Source organism: Plasmodium falciparum (genome assembly GCF_000002765.6).
Source record: "Plasmodium falciparum 3D7 genome assembly, chromosome: 7".
Lineage (NCBI taxonomy): Eukaryota > Apicomplexa > Aconoidasida > Haemosporida > Plasmodiidae > Plasmodium > Plasmodium falciparum.
In genome coordinates, this window is record NC_004328.3 from 465,001 (window position 1) to 478,321 (window position 13,321).

Sequence of the window (13,321 nt, forward strand, 5' to 3'; positions counted from 1 at the left end):
ATGAAAAAAATACACAATCTGTATATTATGCATGTGTATAAAAGTTACAAAAATGATCAAAATGGATATATAAATGAAGAGGAAAAAAATGAAACAAAAACAGAAACAAAAAATGAAAAAAAAAATGAAACAAAAAGAGAAATAAATAATGAAAAAAAAAATGAAACAAAAAGAGAAATAAATAATGAAACAAAAAAAGAAAGAAACGACGAAAGAAACGACGAAAGAAACGACGAAAGAAACAACGAAAGAAACAACGAAAGAAACAACGAAAGAAACAACGAAAGAAACAACGAAAGAAACAACGAAAGAAAGAGTGAAACTAATAAATGGACATGTCAATATAGGGATAATTATCAGACACCATATTGTTGTAATATATATACAAAGGACAAAATAGAAAATAAAAAAAATAACTATAATATTCCTTGTGAAGTGGAATCTCTTTCTTTTTTTTTCCACTGCTGTAATATAAATACATATTACTGGTACAAAAAAGAAATAGATATTAATAATATGAAAATTATATTTTATCTTAGTAATTTATTAACAAAGGAAGTTCAGAATAGTGAGTTTATAAAGAGACAAATGAATTCATATTTTAAAGAAATTAATAATTTATTTTTTGATATAAAAGATATTTATGATATACTTTTATGTTATAATAATATGAGAAATTTAAATAAGGAAGATAATATAAATATTCCCACATGTCAATTAAATAATTCAACATGTCAATTAAATAATTCAACATGTGAATTAAATAATTCAACAAATCAATTAAATAATTTTATATATAATAAAGATTTATGTTCCAAAGAAATAGAAGATTTGTTAAGTGATATGTCGAAATATAATAATATAAATGTAGATAAAATTATGCATAAATATAATACATATAATGATGAAATATTATTAAAAATGAGTAATATGAAAAATGTAGATATGTTATTATTATTATTATCTAATAATATATATAATAAAATAATGTCTACTACCTTATATAATAATTTTGATATCATAAAATTTATTATGAAATGGATATTTGTTCATGTTATTAAAATATTTGTAAAGGATACATACATGTTGTATATAAATAATAATCAAGGTAAAATAAATGAATCTAATGAAGACCATAATTTAAATAAAAATAAAGATAGTCATATAGATAATAACATAGAAGGGGAGAATTTCCTTATGAACCAAAAATTAATAGATGAAGAAGTTGAAAAACGGGTTAATATAATTAAAGTTGAATTAGAAAATGAAAAGAATATAATTATTAATAATATAAAAGAAGAGTTACAGAATGAAGAAAAAATAAAATATAATGATATAAAAACAAATTTAGAGAGAGAAAAAAAAATTAATATGCATATGAATATTGAATTAGAAAAAGAAAGAAAAATAAATGACGAAATGATGATAAAATTTGAAAAAAAAAATAAAATGTATGATGACATTAATAAAGAATTAGAAAATGAAAAAAAACAAAATAAGGAAATTTATATGGAATTACAAAATATCAAAAATATAAATTCTGATATGAATTTTGCTTTAGAAGATAAAAGTGTGCAATATGATCAAAAATGTATCGACTTTGAAAAATTAAATAAAATGTATGAAGATACGTGTAAAGAATTGAATAATAAAAATGTTTTATATGAACAAATGAATACACAACTATATAAAGAAAAAATAAATAATGATGAAATATGTACAGAATTAGAAAAAATAAAAAATATAAATAAAAATATTCAAATCAATTTAGAAAATGAAAAAAAAACAAACGAACAAAAGGATAAACAAATAGAAAAACAAAAAATGAATATCAAAGAAATGGTTATACAATTAGAGAAAGAAAAAATTATTAATAATGAAATTATTACACAATTAGAAAATGAAAAATTAAATAATAAAATTATATATGAAGATATAGAAAAAAAAAATAAATTAAATTCAGAGCTTGAAGAAAATTATGAAAATCAACAAAAAAAAATCAATGAAATGATTATACAATTAGAGAAAGAAAAAATTATTAATAATGAAATTATTATACAATTAGAAAATGAAAAAGGAAGCGTGAAAAAAATAAATACAGAATTGGAAAATATAAAAAAAATGAATGATGAAATGAATGAAAAGTTAAATAAAGAACAAAAAATTAATAATGATCTACAATTAGATTTAGAAAATGAAAAAAATGAAAAAGATCATATAAATAAAGAATTCGAAAAAGAAAAAATAAAAAATATACAACTTAAAAAAAATATGGATGAAGAAAAAAAAACAAATGAATCATTAAACGTAGAAATAGACAGATTATATAAAATAAATGAACATGTTTTATTAAATTTGGAAGAAGAAAAAAAAATCATAGACCAATTTACTATAGATCTAGAAAATGAAAGGAAGAGGAATCATATTCTACAACTACATTTTGATGATGAGAAAAAAAAAAATGACCAAAATTATGAAGATCTATTAAAAGAAAGAGAAAAAAATAAAAAACTACAAATTCTTTACGATGATGGCAAAAATAACATATCTCAATTAAATATAGATCTAGAAAATGAACGAACAAGAAATAATGATCTCAAAATACTTTTGGATCAAGAGAAAAAAAAAAATGAACAAATTAATGATGATTTAGAAAATGAAAGGAAAAGGAATAACCAACTGCAAAATATTTTAAATGAGGAACAAAAAAAGAAGGAACAATTAAACGTATCTTATGAAGAACAGAAAAATATAAATCATCAACTTGAAAACGAGTTACAAAAGCAAAGAATTACATATAAAAAAATGATAGCCAAGTTTGAAAGAAAATTTTTGATGAAAAATACTAATGACACACAAAAAATAAAAGATACACAACAAATAATAGATACACAAAAAATAATAGATACACAAAAAATAATAGATACACAAAAAATAATAGATACATCAAATAATGTTAACCAAATGAATGATGAACACAAACATGTTGACCAAATGAATGATGCTGAGAGTGAGGATAATACCTTTCTTGAATTACAACTCGAAAAAGTAAAACAGGTTAATATAGATATGATTATACAATTGAAAAAAGATAAAAAAAGAATTGATGAACTAAATTTAGAATTAGAAAAAGAAAAAGAAGTAAATGACAAAATCATCATACAAATGGAAGAATATAAAATGAAAATAGAACATATAAATGAAGAATTAGAAAAAGAAAAAGAAATCAATCATAATCTAAATATAAGAATTGAAAAGGATAATGAGAAAAATGAACAATTAAATATACAATTGGACACAGAAAAAAAAATGAATAATCAAATGAGTATTGAATTGGATGAAGAAAAAAAAATGAATCACCAAAGGCGTATTGAATTGGATGAAGAGAAAAAAATGAATCATGAAATGAATATTGAATTGGATGAAGAAAAAAAGATAAACAAAGAAATAAATATACTATTAGAAGAAAACAAAAACAAAATTATACAAATAAATTCTTGTCTACAAAAAGAAAAAGAAATAAACGAACTATTAAATATCCAATTAGAAGATAAAAAAAATAACATTCAAGAGCTTAATATTAAATTAGAAGATGAAAAAAAATTGAATGAACAAATAAATGTAACATTGGAAAATAAAATAAATAATATTCAAGAGTTAAATATTAAATTAGAAGATGAAAAAAAATTGAATGAACAAATAAATATAACATTGGAAAATAAAATAAATAATATTCAAGAGTTAAATATTAAATTAGAAGATGAAAAAAAAATGAATCAACAAATAAATATACAATTGGAGGAAGAAAAAAACAAAATTATACAAATAAATTCTCATTTAAAAAAAGAAAAAGAAATAAATGAAGAATTAAATATTCTACTAGAAAATAAAAAAAATAACATTCAAGAAATTACTATTAAATTAGAAGAACAAAAAAAAATAAATGAAGAACAATATATACAATTAGAAAAGGACAAAGAAATTATTAACAGTATGGTTGTTGAAATGGAAAAGGAAAAAATAATTAATAATGAAATAAAACAAAAGTTGGAAAAAGAAAAAAAACAAAATGATCAATTAGTTATACACCTAGAAAATGAAAAACAAGCTAATAAAAAATTGAATATACTATTAGATCAAAATAAAAAAATAAATGAAGAATTAAATATACAAGTAGAACAAGAAAAATTGATAAATAATGAAATTATTGTCCAACTAAAAAAAGAAAATGAAGAAAATAACAAAATAAATTCATTATTAGAAGAACAAAATGGATTGAATAAAAAGGTAACACTACAGTTGGAAAAGGAAAAAGAAGAAAACGGAAAATTAAAATTACAATTGGAAAACGAAAAGCAAGAAAATGGAAACTTAAGGTTCGAATTAGAAAATGAAAAAAAAGATATTGCAAATTTAATATTACAATTGCAAGAAGAAAAAGAGAACACTAAAAATGTGATGGTTCAAATGGATAAAGAAAAGGAGAAAACTAAAAATGTGATGGTTGAAATGGATAAAGAAAAGGAGAACACTAAAAATGTTATGATTGAATTAGAGAGAGAAAGGGAGAATAATCAAAACTTAAATATAAAATTGGAAGAAGGAAAAAATATAATGAACCAAATAAGTATACAATTGGTTGAAAAGCAAAAGATTATTAATCAATTAAATGTAAAGTTAGAAAATGAAAAAGAAGAAAATGAAAAATTAAAACTCGAAATTGATGAGGAAAAAAAATATAACAAACAAATGAGTGTCGAATTAGAAAGTGAAAAAGAAGAAAATGAAAAATTAAAACTCGAAATTGATGAGGAAAAAAAATATAACAACCAAATGAGTGTCGAATTAGAAAGTGAAAAAGAAGAAAATGAAAAATTAAAACTCGAAATTGATGAGGAAAAAAAATACAAGAACCAAATGAGTATCGAATTAGAGAATGAAAAAGAAGAAAATGAAAAATTAAAACTCGAAATTGATGAAGAAAAAAAATATAACAAACAAATGAGTGTTGAATTAGAAAGTGAAAAAGAAGAAAATGAGAAATTAAAACTCGAAATTGATGAGGCAAAAAAATATAACAACCAAATGAATGTCGAATTAGAAAGCAAAAAAGAAGAAAATGAAAAATTAAAACTCGAAATTGATGAAGAAAAAAAAAATCTTAACAAAGTAATATATGAGTTAGATGGTGAAAAAATAAAATATAATGATGTGTGCATAATTTTAGATAACGAAAAGAATAAAATGAAAGAACTAAATGAGAAATTAATAAATCAAGAAAAAGAATTAGAAAATATTAAAAAGAAACTAGAGGAAGAAACCTTGAATTTTAAAAAATATCGAGAAATAAATTACAAAGAAAAAAATGGATCTAATGATTATACCATGGAAAACGGAAAAAATGTTGTAACAAGAAATAAAATTAACAACGAAATGAATATTTTAGATATACTAGATAAGAATAAGAAAACAAAAAAAACAATATCAAAAAGTAATAATAATGATAATGATGATAATAATATGAAAGATGAAAAGTATAACAAATTATATTATTCATATGTAGAAATAGTCATAAAAAAAGAAGAACTAGAAAATGAATTTAATGAACAAATGAAATATTTTAATGACAAAGTTGATATATTTGATAAAAAGGTTCAATATTTTAATAAAAAAATTACACATTATAAAAATGTTTGTAACATGTATATTAAAAATAATGGAAAAATAAGTACTTGTATAAAGAAATTAGAAGAGATCCTATATAGTATTGAAAAGGTTCATATTAAAGATAAAATTATTCTAGATGGGAAAATTTATAATATTAAAATTATAATAAAAGAAATTAATGAATGTATACATATGAAAATACAAGAAACAGAAGATACAGATGTATTATTATATGATGAAGTAATAAATGAAAAAAACATTTTATTGGAAAAAATTTTAAATAATGAAAAAGATAAAAATATATATCATATAGAAAAAGATAGTGAATTAGAAAAATATATGAAAGAATTAAATTTTAAAAACATTAATGATCTTTTTACATTCCATTTAAGTATGTTAGATGAATTGTGTATAATAAAAAAATGTTACCAACAGGCAGTAGAAGAGAATGCAATGAAAATTAAAGAATACGATAATAATATTCTAATTCTAAACAAACAAATTGAATTAAAGGAAAAAAAAAATTATATCAATGAAAAAAATTGTAAATCTTTATTATTAGAAGTGGATAATTTGAAATTTATCTTAAATGATTTATTATCATATGTTGATCATAAAGATGGAAAGAGAAATAAAAGACAAAGAAAAATGAGTATCAAAAATGAATTGAAATATATCAATATGGAAATTAAAAATATAGAAAATGAAGAACAAAATATGTTGATTAATTCAGAAATAGAAAACGATGGAAATCATAATGAAGTGCCATGTGCTGTAATAAATGTGCATGAAAATATTAGGAATAATCATAACAGAAAAATGGATAATAATTCAAATATACATGAAAATATTGAAACGAAAAAAACTTTAGAATTACACGACAGTATAGAAAAGATGAACACATTTGAAAATAGTTTCGAAAGAAATAATACATTAAATGAAGAAAATAATTTAAGAAACGTACAATCTTTATATCCAAATTTTCTTGAATATAAAGAAAATAGTTCTTTTAAAAGTAGTACATTAAAAAGTAATAACTTATCAGAATTGGATATTTTATCAAACGAACTGAATAGTAACACTACATCTAAAAGGAAATACTCCAGAAATAAAAATAAAAAAAGAGATTCAGTTAGACAGTATGAATTAAGGAGTAGAAGGAAAGAATAAGAAAAAAAAAAAAAAATAAAAAAATAAATAAATAAATAAATAAATATATATATATATATATATGTATGCATATTTTGTTTTATATATTTTTTTATTTTTCGTTTCTATATATATATATATATATTTTTTTATTTTATACTTATATATTTTTTTTTTTTTTTTTTTTCCTGATAAAGTGTTAACAAGGTAAATAACCATATTTTCCCATTCTATACATAAAGAAAAACATATTAAAAATAAAAATCTACAACATTAATGTAAATACATTTTTATATCCATCCTTTAATGGTTGTAAGGCTTTTCCTATATTTCATTACATATATATTTTTTTTAATATGTATTATTACTTTTATAAGTTACTTTTCTGTTTTTTCTCTTTATTTCCTTCTCATAGAAGAAAATATAATAATGATAATACAAAACAATACGTAAAAATTATTAAAAAATATTAAAAAATAAAAATCAAAAAGAAAAAAAAAAAAAAAAAAATCAAAAGAAAAAAAAAATATATATTAAAAATAATTTCCTTCTAAAAGGAAAATTTCACAAATATTAAAAAATTAAAAATGTTTAAAAATTAAAAGAATAAACAAAAATTATATTATATATGATATTTATTATTTTTTTTTTAATATTGACTTGATATAATATTATATAACATATTTAAACTTTAAAAAATGTCATATAAATAAAAATTGGAAAACACATTAATAAGTTATCAAAACTCCCTCCGAATAATTCTAAAAAGCTTAGTGATAAACTTAAAATTAAAATATGCCAATAATTACCGACATAGAACAATGTCACAAGGGAAACAAAAAAACATGTCAACGTTCCATGAAGCTATAAAAATAAATAAATATAAATAAATAAATATATATATATATATATATATATATATATATATTAATTTGTTTTCCTTTATCTTACCGTTTTCTTTTTATAAATGGCATAATTTGGGAATTGTCTTCCTACTATTGCCGCCATTGGATCCGCAAAAAATATTGGTGTTAAAACATACAAGGGAAGTTTAAAAAAGAAAAAAATAGATACGATAACATTGTAAACTATGATTCCCTTATCTTTATATACACCAAATCTGTTGGAAAAAAAAAAAAAAAAGAAATATATATATATATATATATATATATTTATTTATTTATATAAGTGCTTGCTAAGGAGTACATAAAGGTTAGGATTAACTTTTCTAATATATATTTTTCATTTTTTATACCTAAATGGATAAAAAAAACAGCGCAATATTGATGTTATTGCTATAAGGTAAATAAAATAAACCCTGTAATCTGTTTGTATAATGTTCCTTATATTATGTGGCAAACCTCTCCTATATCCATTAATACTTACGTCGAACATCAAAATAAGTAACCCACAAAGCATATGGGCAAATTTCCTAAAAAAAAAAAAAAAAATTTTTTACATATAAATAAATATATATACATACATATATACATTATTGTGTACGCGAATAATCAAAGATTGATATTTTTAAAATTCTCATGATGTATAGTAAAATACGTACATATATGAATACATTACATAATATACTTATTTTATTTATATGTAATATAGTATAAAATAATATATATATATATTTCACCTTGCATAAAATTTGGGAATTTGTTTACACTGGTCTAAAATAGTTACCAAAGCAACTACTATGACAAATAAAACGAAGCAATTCATTTTTTAATAATAAAAAAAAAATAAAATAAATACATGTACTAAAATGAAATATATATGTGTACATTTATAAATATAAATATAAATAAATAAATAAATAAATATATATATATATATATATATATATTCTATATGATGTTATTAAAACGGTCAGTTTTATTTTATTTTTCTTTTAGTTTTCCTTCATTTTTCTTTTATTTTATTATTGATAAGAAATGCCATTATTATGCCCATAAATTATGGTAAATATCATATAAATAGTAATAATAAAAAGGAGATAGAATATTATGTCATCTTCTATTTTTTACAATAATTATAGATTTAAAAATTTTTTTTTTCTTCTTTTTTTTTTTTTTTTTTTTAAATGCATATTTTACGAATTAGGGTATATTCCCCCTAAAACCTATAAATGAATGTTCTTAATTTCTAAGAACATATATATATTATATATATATATATATATATATAAAATAACAAAGTGACAAAAATTAATATAGGTTGAGTGACAATAATAATAAAGTATAAAATGAAAAAATAATAGTTCAGAAGTATATATTATGTAAAAAGGAATAATATATAATAAATATATATTATTCTTTATTTTATTATATCTAAAATGTAATTTTTATTGCACAAAAAAAATATATATATATATATATATATTATACTATAATATAATAATGTAAATATTTTATTAAGAGAAGAAATGGAAGAAACAAAACATTTTTTTTTTTTTTTCAAGTTTATTATTATATTGAAGCACATTGATTTTTAACTACATTTTTTTTTTTTTTTTTTTTTTTTTTTTTTTTTTTGTTAATTAATATTTTACTACTTATTTTTTTTAGTATTATTTTATATTTTCTTCTCATTTTTCTATTTCTTTGATTTCCTTCCTTCCTTCCTTTCATTCTTCTTTTTTTTTTTTTTTTTTTTGGTGTTGTAAGAGAAAAGATCAAAAGTTTAATGCTGTTTTGTCCCCATAAATTATATGACCACACCATTTTCTTTATTTTCTTTATTTTCTTTATTTTTTATTTATTTATTTATTATTATTTTTGTTTTTCCATTCGTTTTGAAAAATATGATACATAGCGATGATTCACAAAATGATGAGGAAAAAGTAAGTTATAATAATATTTTATTTGAAAATAATACAAGTGATGAAATTGATTATTTTGATGATCGTTTACCCCATATAAACTTTTATTTGAAATTTCAAAAAAAAGATTTTGTGCAAAACTTTTTTGATAAAGTTACAAGGGAACAAAATGCTGAAAAGGATATAGAGACATTAACAAATCCATATGATATACATGAAATAGATAATGAATATAAATATGAAGACACTAATATGAATAATAATATAAATAATAATGAAGGTGGATTTCTTTTAGACAATGATGAGGATGATAATAATAATTTATATATTATAAATAATAATAATAATAATAATAATATTCATAGAGATCATTTGTATTTGGATATTAAAGATGATATATTTCATTTAGATGATCAAGAAGAATATACAAAAAAAATAAATGAAAATTTTCAAAAAAATAAGAACGAATTTATATTTAGTATAGAAAGGGTAATAGAAAATGAAGAAGAAAATATAAAATCAGACAAATGCTTTTTATGTAATAAAAAAAAAAAAAATTATAATGAAACATTAGTTCATATTAATATATATTTATGTAAAGAATGTAAAGCTTTAGATAATAATTTTAGAATGATTTCATTAACAAAATTAATTAAAAAATATTCTTTAAATACTTATGATTTGTCCAAATATGAAAAACAACTAGCTTTATTATCTACAAAAAATCCACGTGGATATATGAAACAAATGAAATTGTATTTTATATTCCAAATTAAAGAAATTGCATTAAGAAAACATGGCTCTTTACTTACAGTCAAAAATTTATATAATAATAAACTTTTAAATATAAATTCATCATCTTCTACAAATAAAATAAACAAAACCAGCAAACTTATACATAAATTTAAAAAAACAAAAACTATATATAGTAAGGATGTTAGAAATATGGAAAAGCTTAAAATTATATGTGAAGATAATGAACATGATTTTGATACACCTGTATGTATTAATCAAAATGATAACACATATAACAAAAAATGTAAAAAGTGCAGTTACTGTGTTGAATATATGCAATTTTAAAATGAAGAAAAATAATAATATAAAATAAAATGATGAACATAAGGAGCTAACCATTTATAAGAAAGCACACCATTATTAAAAACTACCACACATATATATATTGATATATTAATATGTTTTAATTTTTTTATGTAAATAATTAAATGTTACTAAAAAAAATTTTTTTCAAAGTATAATATATTAACACATTATAAATTTTTGTTAAAAAAAATAAAAAAAAATTTACATAAATATCGTTACATGGAATATTGTAACTACAAATGATATTATATATATACACACATGTATGTATATATATATATATATATATATATATATATATATATATTATATTTTTACCCATTTGTTGCGTGTTAATTCCACATTTTGTTAATTTACTTATATTTAATTATTTACTAATCAAAAAATCTTTTAATATTATCCGATGGTTCTTCTTTCAAATTATAAACAAATGTGTACCAATCGATTATTCCTAGAAATAAATAAATAAATAAATAAAATATTATAAAATGAAATAAATTGGAGTATATTAAAATTCTCATAAATGGTATTTGATAAAAAGTTAACATATATATATATATTTATTTATTTATTTATTATTTTAATATTTTTTTTTTACCATCTGAAGGAGCCCACTCATGAATTTTATTTATAAATTGTTCTTTTGTTAATTCTTCATAATCACTAAACGATGAGAAAACACATTCTAAAAAAAAAAAATAAAAATAATAAAATGCATAAATGAATAAATAAATAAATGAATAAATACAAACGTGTATATATTTAAAGGTCTTATAATTTCTTTCCTTCCTATGATAACATAATAATATTATTATTTCTTTTTTCTTTTTATTACGTATGGCGTCGTTTGATATAGGCATTTCACTAATATAGTCATTTATTATTTTTAAATTTATTTTGGTATTTTTATTTTTGACTTGTTCACTTATCTTCCTACAATTCTCAACATAAACAATTGGAGATACTGAAAAGTTAAATGAAGATGACCATGAAAAAATGAGGTCATAAAATTATTGAAATGGGTATATGTACAAATAATATATATATATATATATATATATATATATGTATGTATATATTTCTTACACATATATTAATTCTTTAATTTTTTTATTTCTTAAAATAATCTATATACCTGGTATATTTATAGAACCTTGGTTTTTTATTTGCCCAGAATTTACTGTGAGAGGCCATTCAAATTTATTGTTTAATAAAAAATTCTTTAGAATGTCAAAATTTATATAATCATTATTAAATAAAATTTCCCATTTTTTCGTTTTCTTCTTCTTATCAAGTTCTATAAATTCGTTGTTATGCGAAATTACATGACCCAATAATTCTTTGTCTGATAAACGACCAAATATCTACAACAGAAAAAAAAAAAAAAATAAATAAAATAAAATAAAATAAACACGTAAATATATATACATATATATATTATATGAGATACATATATATATATATATATATATATATATATATTATCGCTGAAAAAAATACAAAGCATTTCTTTTCTTTGCCACCCATTTATATATCATGTTTAATTTTATGTTTTTATTTTTTACTTTTATTATGTCAAAAACTAGAAATGCCCTTGGATTAAAGTGTATAAGATTTCTCTTATTTCTTACACTTGGATGTTTTTTTTTTTTGTGTTCAGATAATATATTATTTTTGGCGTTAACAATTTTTAACATAAACTTTTTTTTTAAAACATAATTTTTTAATTGTTTGTTTTCAATGTGTGTTAATAAAAGATATGAAATAAATATACAAAAAAAATTAGCCAAACATATTTTCAATAATATCATTTCTTATAGATTTTAATCCTCTATCAAAAAAAGAAAAAAAAAAAAAAAAAAGGAAAATTAAAAAGTACACATTTGAAAAAAAAAAAAAAAAAAAAAAAATTACATATGATTAATAAAATGATGAAGAAGAAAAATTTTGTAATAACATAAAAATAAAATAATAATATAAAATATATATTGAAGTGCTATATTAAAAAAAATATATGTATATATGTATATATATATATATATATATTTATTTGTTTATTTTTTAAATATGTAGACGATATATACTTTGTAAATTTTAACTGGGTTATATTATACATATATATATTATATATATATATTATATATATATATTATATTGATGTATTATATATTTCTCTTTTTTGATTCTTTCTTGTAATAATAATCTAAATATTGTTAATTATTTGACATTTTATATATAATAACAAATATTATAACTACATTTAAATTATAAAACTAAGATTGCCTATACATTATTTTTCATATTTTACATAATTAAAACAAAGAACCTTTTATACCTTTATTTGAATTTTATAATTCTAAATTTATAAATACCATATATGTTGGTACAATAAAAAAAAATAAATAATTATATATATATATATATATATATATATATATATATATATTATATATATATTTTATTTTTTAGAGAAGGATTATATTTTATAATAAGTACATGAAGTTTTTCATATAAAATGTAGAAAATTAAAAAATTGAATTAAATATACATATATATATTATGTACATAAGGTTTGAGTTC

The 13,321-nt window shown here is 18.9% G+C and overlaps 4 protein-coding genes across 4 annotated transcripts in view; 2 read left to right on the forward strand and 2 right to left on the reverse strand.

Moving 5' to 3' along the window:
- The window catches only part of PF3D7_0710200 (conserved Plasmodium protein, unknown function), a gene marked incomplete at both ends in the record, with an annotated part of 8,733 nt that extends 1,896 nt beyond the window's left edge, over positions 1-6,837 (forward strand). Inside the window, one exon of the mRNA XM_001348979.1 lies at positions 1-6,837. This exon is cut by the window's left edge and continues 1,896 nt beyond it. Coding sequence (XP_001349015.1) covers positions 1-6,837 — 6,837 coding nt within the window.
- A 663-nt stretch (positions 6,838-7,500) lies between these two features.
- On the reverse strand, positions 7,501-8,541 carry PF3D7_0710300 (conserved protein, unknown function; the record flags this gene model as incomplete). The annotated part of the gene is made up of 4 exons (XM_002808726.1): positions 7,501-7,680; positions 7,768-7,936; positions 8,072-8,248; positions 8,456-8,541. 4 exons carry the CDS (start codon positions 8,539-8,541, stop codon positions 7,501-7,503), a joined length of 612 nt encoding a protein of 203 aa, XP_002808772.1.
- A 1,081-nt stretch (positions 8,542-9,622) lies between these two features.
- Positions 9,623-10,720, forward strand: PF3D7_0710400 (DNA repair protein RAD14, putative; the record flags this gene model as incomplete). Its single annotated transcript, XM_001348981.2, has 1 exon — positions 9,623-10,720. The coding sequence occupies one exon, from the start codon at positions 9,623-9,625 to the stop codon at positions 10,718-10,720; it is 1,098 nt and encodes a 365-aa protein (XP_001349017.2).
- A 395-nt stretch (positions 10,721-11,115) lies between these two features.
- PF3D7_0710500 (conserved protein, unknown function) lies at positions 11,116-12,552 on the reverse strand (the record flags this gene model as incomplete). The annotated part of the gene is made up of 5 exons (XM_001348982.1): positions 11,116-11,192; positions 11,340-11,426; positions 11,577-11,705; positions 11,877-12,105; positions 12,307-12,552. The coding sequence occupies 5 exons, from the start codon at positions 12,550-12,552 to the stop codon at positions 11,116-11,118; spliced, it is 768 nt and encodes a 255-aa protein (XP_001349018.1).
- Positions 12,553-13,321: the final 769 nt, after the last annotated feature.